The sequence below is a fragment of the Euprymna scolopes genome, chromosome 8, assembly GCF_053919585.1.
Source record: "Euprymna scolopes isolate OS-2025 chromosome 8, ASM5391958v1, whole genome shotgun sequence".
Classification (NCBI taxonomy): Eukaryota; Metazoa; Mollusca; class Cephalopoda; order Sepiida; family Sepiolidae; genus Euprymna; species Euprymna scolopes.
The window spans coordinates 21,906,753-21,929,645 of NC_136489.1; the positions used below are offsets into that span (position 1 = coordinate 21,906,753).

At 34.0% G+C, this 22,893-nt stretch overlaps 1 protein-coding gene across 1 annotated transcript in view; it reads right to left on the bottom strand.

Annotated features, from left to right (window-relative positions):
- Positions 1-396: 396 nt before the first annotated feature.
- LOC145283505 (putative pre-mRNA-splicing factor ATP-dependent RNA helicase PRP1) overlaps positions 397-22,893 on the bottom strand; it is a 72,059-nt gene continuing 49,562 nt past the window's right edge. Inside the window, exons 10-13 of the mRNA XM_080132338.1 lie at positions 22,349-22,471; positions 15,948-16,138; positions 5,804-5,973; positions 397-941 (exon numbers count right to left, since the gene is read on the bottom strand). Coding sequence (XP_079988464.1) covers positions 818-941; positions 5,804-5,973; positions 15,948-16,138; positions 22,349-22,471 — 608 coding nt within the window. The 3' untranslated portion in view covers positions 397-817. The remainder of the gene's footprint in view (positions 942-5,803; positions 5,974-15,947; positions 16,139-22,348; positions 22,472-22,893) is intronic.

The following is a 22,893-nucleotide window of genomic DNA, read 5'->3' on the forward strand; positions in this document are numbered from 1 at the left end:
TGTGAGTTTATCACAGTTGTGGGTAGGTAGTCGGCTTAATCCAGATCAAGAGAGCTTTAGGAGAGTGAGATGAGCTGACATCATCTGACAAACAAATATAACAGAACCGCTAACTCTGGTTCAGCAGCAACAGCTGCCATATGCAAATGATTGAGCCAATGTGTGCTGTGACGTCATAGCAGAAAAAAAAAAAAATGACACGTGTTCGAAGAAGCCGTGGTCAGAGAAGCACATGTTAGAGGCACGAGAGAGTGAATATTTCTTGGGTCATCTGACCCTGGCCACGCATGCAGCAATTGCACATCTGCCACGCACGTGCAGAACATGCTGCAACGTACAGGTTTACACATTAGGAATATTTTAAAGAAAAGAAAAACAAAAAAATAAACAAGTCAGTTCCGTTTAAAATGTTTAATGATGATGTGAATCTAAAACTGAAAGAATCTGATACTCAACGTCTGATCTTTATTAGTAAAAGACCCCTCCATTCCCTCTGCTCATGGTACTTCACCCCACCTCCACCCCTCTCTCCATTTGTATATCCTGACAATAGAATTTGAGTAATCGATGAGGAGATGGAATTGGTAACGCAAGAAATTTTAAGAGTTGAAAAATGTCACACCAAAGTCCCCACCACCCCACAAATCCCCAGAATGGTGAGGAGGTCATTTTACAGTCAACTGTTCTCAAAGCCACCCCCACCTCTCCATGTTTTCTTTGAAGAATTGACAGAAGTGGTCAAGTGTTCTGTAGTTACCATTATGGAGGAGAGAGAGAGAGGTAGGAGGAAGATGAAATGCTCCCCCTTTTGTTGTTTTTATTGATATCCTTCAGACTGCTGTTGACTGGACAATCGAGCAATAATGCGCTCGAGCTGTCGCTTCGCTTCGCACTCTGGAAAGTTCACCATGTCGTAATATGTTGGAGCAATTTTGATCAGCCTGAAAGAGAAAGAGATAACGCTAAGTAAAGACACGACAGCATCCAGACAGTTCTGATTCAGAATTCAACCTAAATTAAAAAAAATAAAGCAAAATCTGTATGATGCACATACCCATGATAAATATATTCCAAAAATCATGTAAATTTATTAAATAGTTTTAATTTTGTAAAGAGAATCATTTTTAAACGATTAATGGAAATTTGTAGGCATTAGAACATAAATCTAATAAATATTAATTGATGTTATCTCCCTTTGTTGATTCAAAAAAAATGATGGACGAGACAGCCATTCTTTGAATACTCATAAAATTTGACTTTTTATTTAAAAATAAACTTATTGATCTGTTCATATGAATTTTGGAACATGTTATTTTCGTTTTATCACTTGTAGGTACATCATACAAATTTGTTCTTTATTTTTGTTTTTTAATACGGGAGAATTTTAGACAAAGTATTTCATTTTAAACTTGATTTAGTAATAAATTCACAAGATTTTATGATGTAATTCTAAAAAAAAAAAAAAAAAACAGCTACCAATGCAATACTTTAGGTTTTGAAAGAAAAAATGAAAATTTAATTTCTAATGTGAATGAAAAATTTTTTAACAAAACATATCGGGGTCACACACAAAATTTGTTCACATCTAGTTAGCAGGGATATTGATGTGGATCACAGAACACTAATTAGGTGTAAGAAAGATATATTGGCGAAAGGTTACAAGGATAAGTGGAGCTTACTATCCGATGGTGTTTAATATGGACAGTCGTATGTGCTGCGTACTACTAGTACTCCTGCAGATTCTAAAGTATTACGAAACTGTTCTGTTCTCACACCATAATATAGTACCGGAAGAGACTATGATGCCAGCAAGTTTTGGTCTCACATCAGATATGAGTAGCTAGTTGAAAAACAAAAATCTGAAATCATGTTCCCATGAACATGGATGCGTATGTGTGAAAAGAAGGTCTCTCTCTCACTCACACACACACACACACACACACACACACACACACACACACACACACAAAATAAAAACACTTTACTCAAACAATTTTAATGAGTTTCAACCGAGAACTTGTATTTATAGTTCCAGCATTTACCCTGGAGCTATAGGTCTGGTTGCATCTAGTAAATTTATTGTATTTTGAACGAAAGCTGATCAGGCACAACTGTTCACTGTAGAAGCAGACAATCTTAGTTCCAGCGATGAACTCCATAAATGCAAGGACCCAGAATCAGCTCTGCGCCTTGTTTCACTGTCCTGAGCCACATTTTTGGCTTCTGCATCATTTTTTTCTAACACTGATCGATAGCTTATGTTACATGATAAGGGCTGTCCCCTGTTCATGTAAGTATAAAAATAGAGAGATTAGTTAAAATGAAAATAAGAGAAAGCAGAAATCGAACCCTGGACATAAGTTTTAAAGAACAATAGGTTTAAATGGAATGTCCAGTAAATTGTTAATTCGGATGAAATAAATAATAAATAAACTATTCAATTGTTAAAAGAATGTGGATAATAAAATATGGGTTAAACAAATTAGATATGTAGGTTGAATTCCTTTGTGGAAACAACACAAGAAAAAATAGGTTATTGGGAAATCAAATGTCGGAAACGTGCAAAGTCGCGCATGTTGAAACACGTGAATTTTGCTCATGGATTTCTCAATATAGGAAGTGAGAATTAGTTGGTCGGTGAGACGGTCAGTGAGAAAACTCAGAGACAGGCAGACGTCTGAAGCGAGACGTCACTTCAGAAACTAAAATGTGAAACTTTGAATTCTTGATGAGGAAACCACGACCGGTCGTGAAGAAATAAATTCATCATGTGTTTTGTGATAAAGCTCATCTTTGTGTTTGTGATTTCTACAAAAAAGGTAAATTGTATTGTTATTATATGTCTGTGTTATAAAATGTCATTACATACACGTTTCGACATCTCATATACACAATGTGAATCTACATCATATCTACACTAAGACTTTTTTTTTTTTACATAGGCATCACCACATTATCAAGGCCCAGAGGCCACTCAAGGATAAGGGTTAAAGAGTGTACAGTAGAAATTGGACAATATAGTAATTATTAGTAATGAAAATTTGGTAAATTTGATAACTTATATGGAACGGCTCATCAAGAACTTATTTACTTTAGACTTGAAGACAACCATATTGTAGTCAGCCGGAAAGCAGGAAAACGGAAGATAATTCCACAGGCGTGCAGTTCTAAGAAAGAAGCTTTGTTCATGGAATCTACGTTTAGGTTTAGGCACAGATAAAGAGTGGAGGGAATTATTGATAGTGTTTACAGCTAGACGAGTATTTCTTGTGAAAGTTTGGCGAGGGGGAACCATAGATTGAAGCTCAGTCGAACACTTTCCATGAAAATAACGATACATCAGAGACAAACTCGCAACATCTCTTCTGTGAGATAGAGGTTGCAAGGAGGAGAAAAGGACATCTCTTACGAGGCTACAAAGTCTATTTTGAACTCTATCAAGGCAGGACAAGTCCTTTCTAGCAGCTCCTGCCCAGATGTGGCAACAGTATTCCATCCTTGGATGTACCCGACTCTTATATAGATAGAGAATAGCATCAGCAGTGAGATATCTACCGGATCGATAGAAAGATCCCACCATTTTCCCAGCGGCCTTGGCAACAGATTTGATGTACGTGTTCCATTTAAGATCAGGAGTAATGGTCAAGCCCAGAAGCTTGTCAAAACTTGAGGCCTCCAGAAGACGAGAGCCATTCATTTCAATTGATGCCAAATGTGGATTAGAATGTTGATGATGTAAGGAGAGAAGCTTGGTTTTAGATGTGTTAAAAGTAACCAGCCACTCCTTTCCCCATTGTAACACTATCTCATCATTCTAAGAGCTTTCTTCATATCTACACGTTTAAGTAATGAACATTTAAAATATAGGAATAGTTATAAACGAACAATCTCTCTTACAACAACATCTCTCTCTCTCTAAGATACAACATCATATGTAATAAGACAAGAACTCTCACTAAGACTCATATCTTTACTAATAAGAACTCATGTAACATACGCGCACAAGTGGTATCGTCTAATACTAATAATAATAACAACTATATAACACTTAGTGGATAAAGATGTCTGACAAGAATGAACAAATGCTTTCTGTTCTTGCTTTTAACTAAGAAAGCAAAAAATAAAAGAAAATAACCGAGTGCATGTGGGGAGGAGGAGTCACAGAAAATAATTTTTTGAAAACTTATGCTCCCATCATGAATTGTTTGTGGTCTTAAGCTTCATAGCAAAATTAACATTTTCAGTTGTCAGAAAGAATTACCATAAGGAAAAAAATAAAAAGATTTGCTTATAAAAAAAAAAATTAAAAAAATAAATAAAAAATGGTGGTTGTCCAGAATTTCCCCAAACTTCAAAACAAAACAAAAGATAGAAAAATCTGTATGTACATACCTGTACCAAAACGAAATATCATATTCCAAAAGTCACTTAAACTGATCAAGTAGTTTTTTTTTTATAAAGAAAATAATTTAAAGTGATTAATAGGAAATTGTAGGCAGTACAAGGCTGATTTTGTAAGTTTGAATCATTTCTTGAAATTATTTTCAAGATGGTGATGCAAGATAGTTCCTCCTTGTTTACTCATAAAATTTGATTTTCTTAGTAAAAAAAATTAAATTACTTGATAAATCTATGTGATTTTTGGCATGATATTTTTGGTCCATTACGGATACGTACAACATAGATTTTTTTTAATATGGGGGAATTTAGACAAGAACCTAGAATTTGATTCAAATAACTAATAGTTTGGCTTGATTATTTTGTTTTACAGCATATTAACCTTTTTTTCCATTTATTTGATGTTGAATCCAGTAATTTTAGAAAAAAGTTTGGTACTTGTACAGTTTAGTCAAGACATTAAAAAAAAGAAAATATCAAAAAAAGTTTCAATTGTATGTATCCGTTATGGGCGACGTTCTCTGAAAAAAATTTCACTTAATTTCATCAAGTAGTGATTTTTTTTTTTTTACAGTGAAAAAAATTTGTTATGATACTGAGCAAAATGTTCGATTTTTAGGAAGAAAAGCTAGTATTTAGAGATGGGGAGGGGGTGTCAGCACTTTAACTGGAGTTATCTCCCTTTGTCATAAAATTCAAACAAATTATTTTTAAAAATCCAATATGGCCGCCTCCAACGCGCGCTCATAAAAACATGTTTTTCCGCTGTAAAAAAAAAAAAAAAACAAAAAAATGAAATTGATGAAATTAAGTGAATTTATTTTTCAGAGAACTTCATTCCATAACGGATACATACAATTTAAACTTTTTTCGATATTTTCATTTTTTAATGTCTTGACTAAACTGTACAAGTACCAAAAGTTTTTATTCTACAAGTTTTTTTTATATCTTCAAATATTTTTAAACCATAGTGTTTGGTTTCATTGTTTTATGGAAGAAAATTGTTGTCGAAGAACATGACTAAGTTTTGCAAAGGAGAAGAAAAAAAAAACAATAGCATCAATGTTTGGTACATTTTTTGGTTAGGAAGCCAGTACCTACAGAGACAGCCAAATTTGGTAGCATTGGATGGCCAAAGTGGACATTGGAGCAATAGTAAATAAGGGACAAGTTCAAATGGAGCCTCATCACTGGATGTCTATTAAGATCATATCGACTGAATGCCATAAGAAGGCAAAACTTTAAATATTATGTCTATATATGGTAACAAGTTTGCATAAAAATTACAATTACAAAAAAAATCATAGATTCAATTCACAAACTTAAATTCTTGACAAAATCGAAGGCTTTTTTATGTTCTTACGTTTAAGTTCACCAAAATTAAAAAAATGAAAAATATAATTACCATTCCGGTTTAATTTCTATAACTGTACGGATGTAATTTTTGGTTGTGAGTACAAACTCGTTGTAAAGGACCCATTCTGGCTTGTGCTCGAGACAGGTGGAAGGATGCAGCTGGACAACTTGGTTATCTTTGACGGTCAAATAGTGGCCAGTTCGTTCTAGATGGGCAATCTAAAAGGCAGGAAATGAGCATATTATATAAAAATAAACACCCACACATAAATAAATAGGGAATTCAACACGAGAGAAGTAGAAAAATTCAATTTAAAAATAACATTTTTTATGACTGTAAAATAATTGCATCTTTTAAAAAGATGACCATAAAAAGTAATGCATATTTATAAAGATTTGTAGAACCAAAACTAGTAAAAACATAATTGAAATAAAAAGAAATGAACATAGACAGTGTGGCAGATAAGATCTAATTTAGACTAATCCAGTTTATATATATATATATATATATATATATATATATATATATATATAAAAAACTGATGTATATTTAGAATTGCACTTATTTAAAAAGAAAAAAAAAATACAATAGCGAACTTTATATCACAGACGAAGATGTCATATTCCAAAACACACGTAAATTGATCAAGCATCTTTTATCTTTTTTTAATTAAGAAAATCAAATTTTATGATTTTAAGCAATTAATAATAAAATACCACAGTCGATAAATGTTGATAGTTGAATAGAATTGTCGGTGTTTGAATTCAACACATTTTAAATAATCTCGGCCCTCTTCTCGCTTCCTCATAAAATTTGATTTTCTCATTAAAAAAACAAAAAAACAAACAAACCCAAAACTACTTGATGAATTTACATTATTTTTGGAATATGACACATTCGTTTCATGACGAGTACGTACATCATACAGATTTGTTTTTTAAAATAAGTGTAATTCTAAATAAACACCAAAACTCTTTAAGGATTTTATCAAGAGACATTTGCATCAACCAATAGTCTCTCTACTTTATTAGACAGTGTCAAAAAAAGAAAAAAAAAATGACTCCAATCTAATAGGTCCAATACTGTCAATCAAGCTTCAACTCCTGTCCCATCATTGCAATGTTGCATCTATGTGCCAGTTTCATAAGTACTTTAATAAAAAAGTGCTCTGATGAACACGTAGCACTAATGCTCCACAAAGTAAATATCCCCAATTAGCCTGACAAGCAACAAAAATTGCAAGTCTTCACCATAGAAGTCTCCAGATGTGAAGAGCCTTCTACTCTGATCGTTTCTTCCTTCAAACTACTCGACTTTAGAATTTCCTCTCTGTATCCTGTTTCCCTAAATGTATTGGCATGCAAAAATTTATGTACATCGTGAACAGATATCTCGCTGCTCAACTTCTTAATTTGAGTCTCTAATGGCATGGTCTCTAATCCACAGTAACCTCTTATGTCTCAGTGACAATCTGCTTTGTTTGGGGTGGGTGGGAATATGAGTAAAATATATATACACAAATATAAACATTGAACAAACAAATAAAACTGTTTTTAGAACACGTTAAAAATGAAAAATATTTTATTAAAAGAAAAATACGATTCCATTTTTTTTCAGTTTTTTTTGTTTAAGTTGAAATATTTCAACTTAAAAGAAATTGCATTGTATTTTTTTTCCTTCTTTTAATAAAATTTGCATTTGTAACATGTTCTTAAAAGTTTTGTTTATTCAATGTTTTAGAATTCTTAATAATCCTTCCAAGAGCTTTAATTCCAATTCCATTATATATACACACACACACATACTCCTATAAATTTGTTTTTGTTGTTGTCTATTGATATCATAAATCCTTTTTTTCTATTTATTAAAAAAAATAAAAATAAATAAAAATAAAAAAATAAAATAAAAAAATACAACTTTGTAATACATGGGTTCTGAAATTGCATTCATCTGCAAAAGATCTAGCTAATTTGCATATTCTTTTAAACCTTCATTTTAAGTAATTCCCTATTAGTTTTTTGGGTTGTCTTATGGGTGATCATCTTAAGTTAACTATTACGTGTAATTATATTCATGCAGATATTCTACATATTTATGTATGCGTATACATATTTAAAAAAAAAATTTTGCCTATCAAACTTCTTTATTAGTTTTCATCTACAGACATGAAACATAATATATAGGGTATTCGAACCCATGTGAAACTTTATATTTGGGTTTTAGCTGTAACATAATAGTTATTGGTTCAAGTTTTAATTTTTAGCCTTGCAGCAAACATGTCTTCATAGCTCAGGCATTAACGTCAAAGGAAAAAGTAAATCGTAAGCTAAACATTTTGGTTTCGATTCTCGGTGGTAGCGCATGAGTTACTTTTTTTTTTTTCACTTTTTAAATGATTACTATATATTGGGTCCAATATAATATAATAAATACGAAATCTGCATTAATTAAAATATCATATTTAAGCGTGTTTTATAACCAGGCAGCCTGCTAGCATATATATATATATATATATATATATATAACGACACAGCCTATATAATACAGTTTTCAAATTTTACTTAAATAAGCATTAAAACTTAGAACAAAAATCAAAAGAACATGTAATATACACAGAAAACCTACAAGTTGTTTATTAACAAATATTAATTTCAAGTAAATTTTATAAGGAATCTATTAAATATGTGCTGAAAAAAAAATGTCAAAAATGCAGTCGTAGATGGATTGAGAATCTAACAGCTGATACCCAACAACCTTTTCACCTGGGTGGGTTTTTATAAAAAGGTGAGCCGAGTTCGATGCCAAGGTTGGAATACCTGAAAAAAAGATTTCAAAGAAAAAGATGAAAGGAGGTTTTTGGACCAATATGTGTTGCGGATCTGATGCAGAGTTAGATGGAGTCCGTAATGGAGATTTTATTTAAATGAGCAGAATTATATGATAAAAACAAATTAATCAAACTGCTTACATTTCAGAAAAAACATGTTTTTAATATGAAATGTACAACAAAAATATATACAAACTAAACTTTTTAACCGATTAAAACAAGCAAAAGTTATAGCCTGTTGACTTAGAATGAGTGTTTTATGCCAAATTGATGGTTGAATATGGTTAAATGTGTGCTCATTTTTGCATTAAATATTAATCTCTAACTGTGCATCGAATGGATACCATAATACTGAGTTTGCTGCACCTGTTAAAGGTCCATACAAAATTTCAGCAGATTGGTCCAGCAGTTCCAAGAAAAAGTGGAACGGACAGAAAGATAAACAGACTAAGAGAAATATAATATAGATAAATGACTTTTTCCTTTTTGTGAGCAAAAACTGTTATAGTTTAGAGGATTTAGTTTTTCAAACGGATAGCAAAGAATGGCCAAAAGATGAATTTCTTTGTTTCTCTATCAGAAACTTTTTACAAATTGAGTTACCATCATTACATGACAAATTCATCAAGATTAAAAAAACAAAAAAAAACACTAATAATACATTTCAACCGTGAAATTAACTTTACATCGACTCAAATAAAAATACATAATCATCTGAATAATCCAACTCCAAGCAATTAGGTTTCCATTTTAGATTGCAAACCAGCATGTTATTTTCACGTTTCAATCGATATAACTTACAACCTTCTTCAGACATATCGTGTTGAACTCTTTATTTAATCCACGGGGGTAGCATGCTCTCGTTCAGTAAGCCATAATTGGGTAGAAATACTAAGTAATTCGCAATTGTATTTTGAGTGTTGCCCACATTAAGGATTAAACTTTCACTCCAGTAGAATATAACTTACAACTGAATTTTACCAAGTATTTTATCCATTACACCACTGGTCTTTGCATAGCACTCCTACCCAATTATGGCTGACAGAACAAGAGCATGCTACCTCCGTGGATTAAATAAGGGGTTCCATTCAAAATACCATGCAGATTCCTGACTTTGACAGAAAGATTCCCCAAGTTCGACAAGATGTATTTAAAGACGATTGGAGATTACATCGACCGAAACTTGAAAATAACACTTGAGATGAGAACAATAATCCGAAGAATCCAAATACAACAAAGAGTGAAATTAACAAAAACAAAAAAAAAAAAAAAACTCGATATTGCAGACTTAAATTTCTTGCCAGCATAGACGACAAGTCTTGAGGATTATTTATGGCCTTCAAAACTTTTCAGTGATGCTGATATGAAACCTACTTCTGTGACGTCAAGTTTTTATAAACTGAAGCTATCAGTCATTAAGAAAATATATATCCATTAAATTTTTTAAAAAGTTACTTCCCACCCGACAAAGTGATCTGCTGATAATGATACAATCAGAATTTTTCACATGAATACCAATTATATTTAACATAAAAAATTACATGAATCAATCAAGTAGTTTCATTTTTATATAAAAATGAATCCAATTTTATTAGCGGGACCTGTGGAAATTCCACAGGGGACTCTTTCATATGTAATATATTGATGTTGGCATTCTGTGGATGTTCAGTGTGAATGGAGATGCCCTGATATTATTGTAGCTATTTTGTTAAAACTGCAAAAGTATTTATCTAAGCAAGCAGGGACGCCCAGTGTAGCCCAGTCATAAAATATGATTAAATGTATTTTAATTTATGCAGTTTTCGTATATATTATTGTAGAGTCAATCTATTGATTCTTATATATTATAAAGTTTTAATAAAAAAAAAAAAAATATCCATATGACTTGGGTGCATCAGCTTGAATCGAAACTAAAACCAAAACTTATGAAGAACAAACAAAAACAAAAAAAAAACATATGCATATATATATATATACTAGCAAAAGTACCCATTGTTGACTGGGTTCAAAAACAGCCTACAGAAAATGGACTCTGATTTATGAAAGTACTAGCGGGGGTACCCGGTGTTGCCCGAGTTTTAAAAAATGTTATGGTAGGTAAGTAGGAAGGATCAAACCCGGAGTCATGAGTAAAAGTAGGAAAATAAAGTGTGAAAAAAAAAAAAAAAAAAAAAAAACATCTGCAACGTTAACAGTTCAGCCACCAAGAAAAGTCCATTCCAGTTGTTTAGGAAAAAAGAAAAGAAAAAAAAAAAAAAAAAAAAAAAAAAAACGACTACGGTAGGTCGGCGCGAACGTGAAAATATAATGTGAATTGTCCAGCACGCTAACCACTACGCCACAGAGCACTGCAGCTTAGTTTAGTGATTTTAAATAACTTCACATGAAAGAACTACGAAGCCAAACCGGTGTTCTCTTCTCAACTGTTCCTTGTGAACGATCCCCAAACGGTGTTAAGTGGTGGCAGGGGGAGGAGGAATTTATTAGAGAGAAAATATTTTACCACTTCCATTGATCTTAACCGATTTTGGCTGTGACTTCTCAGCAGAAAAAGTATAGAAATCTAAGATTATCGAGGAATTTGAGAAATAATAAGCCTATAACACACCTCAGATATTGTTCTGCCTTTGTGCATATTATATTTGCATGAAATATCTTGATTTTTAATCCTATTAAGGTCAAAATCAGACGGGAAAAAATGAGTTCATTTTATTTATATAGAGATGATAGGTTATGAAAAGGAAGGGTTGTAAAGAGATAGCTTCGAATTTGGGGGTATCAAAACCAAAGCAAAATATGACGAAAGTAAAAATAAAATAGATAAATCCCATAATTTATTATACCATACCTGTTCACATTGAAACATTTATCACAATATTCTTTGGATATATATTAAAAAAACCTTGTTAAAATTAGTGACATATTTCCATTCTATGAAGGCAAAGTGCGAACGAACACCCCATAATTTTATTATACCATATTTCTTCAAACTGAAACAATTATCAAAGTATACTTACGCAAATAGATATGAAAAGTCTTTATTAAAGTTTGTGCCTATTTCCATTCTATGGAGGCCAGGCGCGAACGCAGACCCCAAAATTTTATTATACCATCCCTATTTAAGTTAAAACATACTTATCAAAGTATTCTTATGTACATCTATATCAAAAACACTTGTAAACGTTTTTTTTTTAATTTTTAAATTTTTCATTTCCATACTTTGTGAACCAGGCGCGAACGCAGACCCCACAATTTTAATGAACCACCGTTCTGCCAGATCAAACATACCCATTCCTGTGTCTCGATGCATCATCTATCATTATATGTAATCAGTTTTTTTTAAATAGTCAACCATATAGGAGCCTATTTGTGACCAGACACACACACACAGACATTCAGCTTTATATATATGAGTTCCTTCAGCTACAATCAAAACCCAAATCAAAATTATAAAGAATTCTTGGTAAAATTATTTATTACAAAAAAAAAAAAAAAAAAAAAAAAAAAAGGAAGGTCATAACTAGGGCTGTGACAATATTCTCTTTCAAATATGCTCTATATTCTTTTTATATGCCGGGAATATTCTTTAAGAATATGCTCGAGAATATTCTTTTTTTACACGGGAATATTCTTTTTTAAAAAGAATATGCTTTTTTTGCATAGGAATATTCTTTTTAAAAAGAATATGCTGCTTTGAGATGGAATATTCTCTTTGGCTACCGTATATTTATTTTTATAAATCGCATATTTTCACTGTACTTCAAGCGAATATATTTATGCTAGGTACCTTAGATTTACGTTTGCAACAATATTAACCCTTTTGATTCCAATGGGCCGATATATCGGCCATGGGAATTTAAGGTAAAAGAAGACCTACAGATATTTCGGCCTTACTATAATATTTTAATAGAACGGGTATAGTTGAGTAGTTGGTAATTTTGCAATGTTAGGGTCGAAAGGGTTAATTATTTGTTTTTTTATAAATTCTATTGATGATTTTGTAAAAGCTTCAGTTAATGCCGAAAACGCAAGAAAATATATAGAAAAAATGTTTATTTTTATGCTATAAATACTTCTAACAATTAAACACTATCAAGCTTAAACAAATATTTTATTCATTGCATTTTACAATTAAATGCGTTTTTAAGTTCTCAAAATTGAAACTTCTGCGGTTGTCTGCTAAAACGGTCTTATACTGGGAAAAAACTCATTCCACATCGCATGAGACTACTGGGGCATATTTCAAGCTGGCCATTTCTTCGGCACTTAAAACTTTTAAATGATCTATGTCATCCAAATTTCCTTCATTTTGAAAAGCCTTCCCACTAATAAGTGCATCGAGACGTTTTAAAGTAGCAAAACCTTTGTTCTTTGAAATGACATTCTTCAGCTTTTTACGAAATTGGGAGTCATCCATCTCCTCAAGTGTCATTTCGACCTCTCTAATTAATTCAATAGATTTTGAAAGACTCAGCCCTTTAGTCTCCAACTTTGCAATATTTTTTGTTAAAATGGAAAAACTGTTGGCGATAAAGCCGAGATCAAATGGCAGTGATTCCTCATCCAACAGTTTTTTGGACTCCAATATACTTTGGGCCTCTGTTGAATCTAGAGTAATTTCGGGCAAATGTTTGGCGTAATAATGCGCTGCATCTAACCACGTACCCCATCTTGTTACAATGGGACTCGGTGGAAGGGGCACTCCTGGGGCTAGTTCCCTGAACTTTTCGATTCGATTGGGTGCTTTTAAAAATATACTTTTTACAGTTGAAATCAGTTTATTTACTTTTGGGTGCGCCTGCCTGACTAATTCCGCAACCCTGTGCAAGCCATGGGCCAAACAAGTAACGTGCACCATTTTCGGGTATAAAACCTGAAGAGCATTCATAGCTTTGGACATATATGCAGCTATGCAGCTGCATCAGTGGTTACAAGGAGCACATTATTATAAAGGACTTGCTGCGGCCACAAAAACTGCAACGAATCGTTAAAAAAAGCAGCAATTGTAGAATGATTAACTTTTGGCAGACATGCAATATTTCCCAAATAGCACTTGATGCGTTCCTCTTCTACCCCAAGAATGCCAAACACAAAGCAAGCAATAAAACACTGCTCTACATCAGTGGTTTCATCAATCGAGACCCACAGTTTCATTCCAGCAGCTTTTTCTCCGAGTGACTTCACTTTTGCTTCGTACACTTCACTAACGTAATATTTTCTTAGTGTAGTCTGATTTGGAATATTTCTATGTGTGTACCTATGAAGAAAGTCTTTGAACACATTATTGCTCAGTTTATGAAACGGAATATCCGCTGCAATCAACGCTTTGCATAAGTCAGCGTTGAACAAATTATTCGTACTGGCTCCTAAATCAGTTGCTGCAGTAGGAACTTCGCCTAACGTTGCCGTGTAGGTCTTTTTTGCCAGATGTGCGTTGGTTTTTAAATGCTGCTTTATTAGAGATTTTTTACAACTTTTGATCTGTAAAAATAAAAATCAATTATTTAATGGTAATATATACATTTAAAGGAAGGGGGGAAAAAGTTATTTGAAGCCGATTAACATTTATTAATTAACGTAAAAAGTAGATAAAATAAATTGTAAATTTCAACGTTCAATCAAAGTTTAATACAGCTAGATTTACCATTATAGAATTTCAAAAACAAAACTACTATAACAATGCCAATCTATTAGTCAACTATATTGCAAATTTTATGTATTAAAGTTTGTTCCTACCTGGATATTGCAGTATTTGCAGGTTAAGCAATTGCCAGTTAACTGGTAATCATCAAATTCATCGGCATATCTTGCCATCCGTTCAGCAGGAGTGCTAATTATTTTCGGCATTTTTTGTTTAGTTTTTTTAGATCTTGTAAATTCGTCCTGGGTACTAACACGCTTTAAGTATCTACAAGGACGAGATGTCTGTACATATTTATATATATGCCTATAATATCACTCTTTTTCAACAGACCAAATTTTAGACCCTTTTTTATGTAAATTCACATCTGTTAGGGTTATACCACGTTTAATTCATCTAAAAAAATGAATAAATTAAAAACTCTTATCCAAATATTTTCTTTCAGCATATTTTTGGCAAAACAAAACTTATTCCATAAATATTTTGCATATTCTTTTTTAAAAAGCATATTCTTTTTTTAAGGAATATGCTTTTTATCAAAAGAATATTCTCTAACCCACTATATGTAAAGAATTGTTTTTTATTAAACAATATTCTTGACATTGCCCTACTCATTACTGTATATACTGTTTATATACTGTGAATAATTGAACACTCTATGGAACTTAAATATTTTATTTATTAATTTAATTATAAAATGCAGTCTTTAAATTATCAAAATTAAAGCTTCTTTGGTTGTCCGCTAAAATAGCCTTATAATGAAAAAAAAAACTTGTTCCAATCATAGGAGATTACTGGACCATATTTAAACCTGGCTATTTTTTCGATACAAATTGTAGTTACAATCCTTTGGACACTATGGGGCCGATATATTGGCCCTGGAGACCTAGGGCAAAAAGGATACGCGGATATTTCGTCCCTAATATAATCCTCTAATAGAATGGCTCTCATTAGGAACCAAAGGTTATTGTAAATTCACAACTATGAAGGTTTTACCATGTTTAATTTAATTTATATAAAAAAGAAAACTTCGTAAAATTAAGACTCGTATGCAAATATTTATTTCAACATATTTTCGGCACAACTTATTCCATAAATATTTTGCATATTCTTTTTTTTAAGAGAATAGGCTTTTTGTTAAAGGAATATTCTTTAAAAAAAAGAATATGCTTTTTGTTAAAAGAATATTCTCTAACGAAATATATGCACAGAATATTCTTTTGTAAAAGAATATGCTTGTCACAGCCCTAGTCATAACAATTAAACACTAGTCACTTGGAAGAAAAAAAGATGTAAGCAGGACACACAAAATAACACACATGCTATCGTATTGATATATAGATGGTTAAATTGCAAGCGACAATCTCACGACGCCATCTTGAAAACAGGAAGATAACTCCAGATCAAAATTTGAGAAAGCCATTTTTAACACGAGAAAAAAATTTAAGAAAACCAAAAAACTCAAATTTGCTGATAAAATTATTTTCTTTATAAAACCAAAACTACTTGATCAATTTACATTAAGTATTTTTGGTCACGTATATGTACCTCATACAGATTTTTTCTTTATTTTTGTTTTTTCATGGAGGGTGTTTTAGACAAGCACCAAGAACTTTTCACCTGAATACCGAATGTATTTGACATAAGCATCATATCTCATGAATTCAAAAGGGGGGAGGGCATCATTATTTAAACAGTAAAAAGAGATAAAAAAAAAAACTGACCTGCATGAAAAAGCCAGACACGCACGCCTTTCGGATGTTGATGTAATAGTCTCTGCTGGTGAAATCTGTACTTGAACGACGCAAATTGAACCGGTCCATAATACGAGCCAATTGCTGTCGGACATTGTCGGCACTCTTCATAGAACGGTAACTGATAAAATTATCGTAGCACCACTGCTGGTCTTCATGATCTATATATCGAGGAAAAAAAAAAAAAAAAAAAAAAAAAAAAATTTTAAGGTAAGGACGAGAAAAACATTACTGAAAAAAATAAAAAACTTTTATTTATAAATTGATCATTGCGTGACGATTGTGACTAGATCATTTTAATGTTGGGATACATCACAACGCTTGCACTCCCCTAAAAGTGGCCCTCTGAATTGATACAAAAGTAATTGATTGAAGCCAACTCACCTTACCATGGGTCGGGTAACAGTATCAAAATGAATAGATGGTCACAAAAATTTATAAATATATTTTTGTGATGCATACATCATTAGAAAGAGCAATCTCTCAGACAAAAATATCGAAAAATTAGAAAAAAAAAAAAAATTGTTATTTTGTATAGGAATATTGTTTTGTTTGAGGTGGGGGTCAGATAAAAACCTTGCTTTCAATGCGGTTTGCAAACTACGCAGGTGCTAAGCGTTGTCATGTTCTTCCATTTTAAATAACTAAATTTGCGGTGTCAAGACATCTGTGTCCTCGTAGGCCTATTGATAAAAGTGTTAGCTTGTCCACTTCAGTTATTATGCGAGTTCGTGCCTGGCATATGTCATTTTATTTATTTATTTTTTTTTTTGCTTTTGGTTTCACTTCTGGTTTATGGCACCCAAGTTGTTTTTTTTTTTTTTTTACCCCCTGCCTGTCACAATTTTTTTTTCTAACAACTGGGCAATGACAGAATCTTTTTAATGTTTCATAATCTTTAAAAAAATCTTGCTAATCCCTATAGGTGATAGGTAGAGGTAATTCTTTTAGCAGAGGGGCATGCCATGTCCTTCTCAAAACAGCTCGTTTACCACTGATTCTCACTTGTCACCCAGCACTCACTTCTGGCTTGTAGAATTTGGCACATGCAACAGCAGCCATCCCTTGGATAACGGCTTTGGCGGGCTGGCTAAACTGGTTGAGAATAACCAGTTGGGTCTGTAACTCCAGCGAGTCTAGAAACGGACTGTGTCAGCCCTACTGCATGTGAAGACTGACTCCTGGTGGAACAAGTGGAAGAGGGGATTTAATTATCTAACAGCTGTGAAGGCCGTGGCAGCAAGCATCATGGATGTTTTAGAGCATGGACATGGCATCCTAAGTAGTCCTGGTCATCCACTGCAGTCTAGCAGTCTCTCGTAACGGTTCTCCATTCCACTGAATCAAGGCTTCCTTAATCAAGAGAGTGGATTACTCCTGTGCAATAATCTCGCTATAAAATTGTTCACATACAGGTCTGTTTTGGAAACTTATTAGCATGAACATGTAAACGTACACCTTCAAGTCCCACGGAGGTGACAAAGCCACAGGTGGAGATGAACACTGGCAGTCCATGGGCATGTGATTGTTCTTTTTCCTGATGACAGCAGGAGAATTCTGCAACATTTATGGATGACTGGGCAGCCTCTTTAGGACAGCACTGCCCACCCTCACATGGGGAAGAAACTAGAAAAGGTCTCCCAAACAAATACTTGCCCTTCCTAGTTTGGTCAGCTTACTGCAGTTGACAAACTCATCCTCATTGCAATAAAAAAATAAAAAACAACAAAAACTCAAACTAATCTTGGGAGCATGGAATGTCCGAACACTACTTGATAGATGAAATACATCAAGACCAGAAAGACAAACGCTGCTTGTTGCAAATGATCTTCAGCATTTTGGAATAAATATTGCAGCACTTAGTGAAACATGACTCACCGATGAAGGTTCGTTAAGAGAGAAAGGAGGTGAATACACCTTTTGGAAAGGAAAACTCCAGGATGCAGATAAAAACTATGACATGGTTGGATATCAAAACAACCCTGCTGAATATTCCAGCCATTCCAGTTGGAATCGATGAACAGTTCATAAAGCTGCGCATACCTCTGAGCAAATTAAAACATCTTACTATCATCAGTGTGTATGATTCCACCCTTATTAGTCTCGAAATAAAAGAACAATTCTATGAACAGTTCAATGAGGTCATCAGAATGACAAACTGAAAATCCTTTGAGATTTCAATGTATGAGTGGGAAGTGACTACAAAAACTTAGAAGGTAAAGAGTAGGCAAGGTCAATGACAACAGACTGCTGTGTGTCGGCAAATGTGCAGAACACAACCTCTGCATTACTAACACCTACTTCAGGATGGCCAAGAAATAGAAAACCACATGGATATACCCAAGATCCAAACACCGATACATGATAGACTTCATTGTTGCATGTCAACACGACATCAGTGATGTATGCATGACATGCTTGGTGAAAGGTGCTGAATGCTAGAAAAACCACAAACTTGTAAGGATCGTAATGACACGGCATATAACATTACCTAAGGCTGTTAGAGCCTCATTCAACATTGCTCGGCTAAAAGATCCAACCTACCTTCTAGCAGAGAGGCTCTTTGGGTTGTGCTAGGCCATATTGGATGTCCATCAAAATGTATTTCAATGATTAAGCTCTCCATAATAGCATGACAGGTCAAGTTCTCCACAACGGCATAGAGTCTGAGAGTGTTGAGATCAGCAATTGAGTCAAACAAGGTTGTGTACTAGCATCAATACTCCTTAACACATTCACGAATGCTGTCCCATGCAGTGAAAAATTTGTAGCGAGGAGTCTGTTTGCTACCATCTGAATGGCCCTCTTTTTGACATGCACCAACTCAATGCCAAGAGCAAAAGTCTTCTAGACCTTATCCAAAACATTTTCTTTGCCAACGACTGTGGTCTAACGACGCACACTGAATCCCATCTGCAGCTGATGCTAAACCACTTTTCAGAAGCCTCCACCAGAAACAAACCACCAACCTCTGATTGATTGTAATTGGCAATATTCAGCTGAAGTATGTGGAATACTTTCAATAAACATATCTCATAGTTCCTTTACAGAGAAATTGATGCACGGATCAACAAAGTCAGGCTTTAGGAAGACTCTGAAACAGTGTTCAGTCAGCACAACATACATTTGAAAACAGAACTGAAAGTGTACAATGCAGCAATCATCCCCTCTATGGATGCGAAACATACCGTAAACACATAAAAAAAATTGGATAAATTCTACATGTGTGCTCTATGTTCTGCATTTGAAATCCGTTGGCAGGACTCCATTACTAATCTTGAGGTTCTAAATCAAGCCAAATCATCTAACAGTGCACGCTCATCAAGGCCCTACTTAGTGGGTAGGTCATGGCATCCACATGGAACACTGCATGCCAAGGCACTTGTTGTACAGAGAACTTCAGAAAAGAAAGAGAAACCATGGTTGTCCAAAAAATGCAACAAGAACAAAGTCAAGACGAAAAACACCTGTCTAGCTGAAACGACTCAGTAATTTTCCCCACTCTTTCCCACTCTTATCTGTGCCTAAATCAAAACGTAGATTCCATGAACAGGGCTTCTTTTTTAGAAGTGCACACCAGTGGAACTCTCTTCCGTTTGCCTGTTTCCCACCGGACTACAAATTGGATGTCTTCAAGTCCAACATAAACGAATTCCTGATGAATCACCCCTTAAGTAAGACACCAGTACTCAAATCTCCATTACCAACAATTACTACAATACTATCCCATTGATTACTGTACTCGCAATAACCCTTATCCCCGAGTGGCTTCCGGGCCTTGATAAGTGGTGACCTCCATGTAAAAAAAGAAAAAAAAAAAAAGAAAAAAAGAGTGGTCTGAATTTTGATCAAAGGAATTGTGCCAGTGATTGATCAAAATGGTGAGCCACCATCCACAAAGTTACACAAAGTAACAACAGCAGTGATACAAACTACGGACTTTCAGTGACCCTACTGTGCCAGATCCTGCACTTTCAGTCTGGGGTTGTGCGGCCACCTCCAAAAACACAGAGGAGTTGTCAAAATGAAACGTCTTCAAACATGATGAACTACAAACAACCGATTATTAAATGAAAAACATTGACATTTTGCTGATTACAGATTATTTTTAATTCTTTAATAACTAGCATAAGGTTTTACAGTTTATAGAGTTTAAGAAGTCTTATAGAGTTGAACACTTCCATAATTAATCATTTATGCTTAGTGCTAAGTAGAAAAGATAAAAAGAAATGGTAAAATTTATGAATAAAGTTTGAAATAAATAATAGTATTAATAAAAGTAATAATGAATAATGACAAATAGGAATATAAATTAGTAAATAATCAATTAAATAAAACTATTTAAGAGGGTGTAAAGTGTAAATGATCAAATCAATGCTTAATTTTGACTAGCCAATCAGGTTTCACATTTATCACTGTCAGAAAAAAAAAAAAATTCCAATCACTTTCATTGCTTACATATACTATTCGTTCCAATGACTATTATGACGTGACCGTCTTGAGGAGCGATACTGCTCCCCATTGGTGAGATTAAAATCTAAAACCCTGAGTAAGGCCAGGAAAATATGCTGAAACTGTCCATTAAATGTTGATTGAATCCCAGACAGCAGCAGATGACCTATAAAAAAGGTACGGATTTATTGTGCCTTGTAAAAACATATTTTGTTTAAAACAATGACAAGAAATGTCAGCATGATGTAGAAATGAAATCATACACTCGTTGTCCTAAGGATCACCTGCTCACACGTGACAATGTTGACCTTTTTGAGGGCGTGTGAGAGAAATTTACTTTTGGTCCCAGATTTGCAAACTATGGACGAGCTATTAAAAGTGCACACACGCAAAAGAGTCGGGTATTTCCTGTTTGACATGTTGGGTTCTGGTTGGCTGGGCGGATCGCCCAACCAACTTTTTTTTTTTTTAATTACATTTTCACCCCAAACAAGGCAAATTGCCACTTTGGTGTAGGGGGCTACTATCAGGGGCAACAACTACTGGGGTACTATGTAGGGATTTGGGCAGCAAGAATTCGGTTCACATTACACTTGAACTTCTGCATGTCAGTACAGTTGGGGAAGCAGGGACCTGGAATGGAATTCCAGAGTCTAGCGGTTCTGGGGAAGAAACTACTGGAGTAGAAAGATCTTTTACATCTATGGATCTCAACTGTGTAGGTGTGGGATTTAGCTGCCTGTAGGGTTTTTCGGGGGTGTTTACGTCGTGGGAGCACAAGTGTCTGCAGTTCGCCAGAGCATTCACCATTAAAATATTTTTATAACAGGCAGAGGGATGCAACATTTTGCCGATGGGACAGAGACATATTGTTCGTCAGTCAGAAGTTTAGCATCTGTAAGGTGATGGACTAGAGCATGGTTAATTAAGGTCTCAAATATTTTGGCAAAAAGTGGGAGGAGGCTAATGGGGCAATAATTTAATGGGTCTGCTCTTTCGCCAGAATTCTTGAATACTGGTACCACAGAAGCAGTTTTCCAACAACCCGGAAAGCAAGATTCATTAAGGCATTTGTTGTAGAGTTTGGAGAGAACTGGAGCTACTTCGGCTGAGCACTTTTTTAATAGCACAGCTGGGATGAGATAGAGTCCACATGCTTTTGAAAAAGAAAACACCCAGGCCGAATTGAGCAGATTAAGCCAGACTTCCGGGAGTGAGGACCTAATCAAGAGATATCACCTTAACCCAACCGTCGCCACCACCGCCATCGTAAAGAACAAAGAATAAGACATTTGGAGAATCTTGATGTTTTTGGTATAATCAAACTGAACGATGTATATATGTAAAAACTTGTAATTTTTGTGAAATTAACTTTTCGTAGCTAGAACCCACAGAGTAAGTTTTTATTTCCTGGCGTGCATGCAAGCTAATTGATTTTCAGCAGAATCAACCTGAGACGCTTAGAATTTATGTGAAGATCTCCCGAAAAAAGACGATCACGACCATTTCCTTTTCGATGAAGTCTGAGGCCATCTGCTGACCTGGGCGGGAGAGGCTCACACTATTTCTAGAATAGAAATTTACAGCGATTCACTTTTTTTTTTTTACAAAGAACAAAAAAAACTGTCTTCATTTCATAGGAAGATACTTTGTTAAAAATTCATTTTTATTTGAAAAGCAAACACTTTTCACAATGTAGACATTCACTTACTTGAATTTAGAATTTAAACCAAATACAATTGTACAATTAAAATAAAAAACTTCTAACATGAGCTTTTCTTTGTATACTATATAAACATTTACAAATAACAATGCTGTTTAAGAGGATTATCTTAACGTTTAAACGGATAAATAAAATTATTAATTGATCAAAGATAAAAAAAAAAAGAATCAAGAAATTGTGGGTCTTGAATACTTACTTTGTTTAAATGCATGATAGACGTTGAGCAGCGTGAGGTGGTCACCATCAATGTGTGCAAATCTCATCTTGGCCTCGTCTGCAGCCTTCTTCATCTCCGTGGGACGCACAAAACACTGCGGGACTAAACAGGGAGGGTTGGGTGGGGGCCAAGCATGGCCCATCCCCATCGGCATTAGTGCTCAGACAACATGATGGGCGACTAAAAGGAAGCCACAGAATTAGGCAGTGCACCCAACTCAATTTAGGAGGAAGAGAGCAGCAGTAGTGGTGGTGATAGTAGTAGTTATAGTAAATATCGGACATATGCTAATACCAATAGTTTGGCCAGAACAAACAAAAAAAAAAAAAAAAAAAAAAGAAGCTTATGGAGCTCTGGAGTAAAAGATACTCAAATGGCTTTTGGTGTTGATAAGTTAATTAGTTTATTAGTTAAAAAAAAACTTTTCTGGATTTTAATTACAGTTTTACATAGTAATAATAAGATTAGAATAAACAAATGCAATGAATATGTTATAAAATAAAACCAGCACAAAAAAAAAAGGC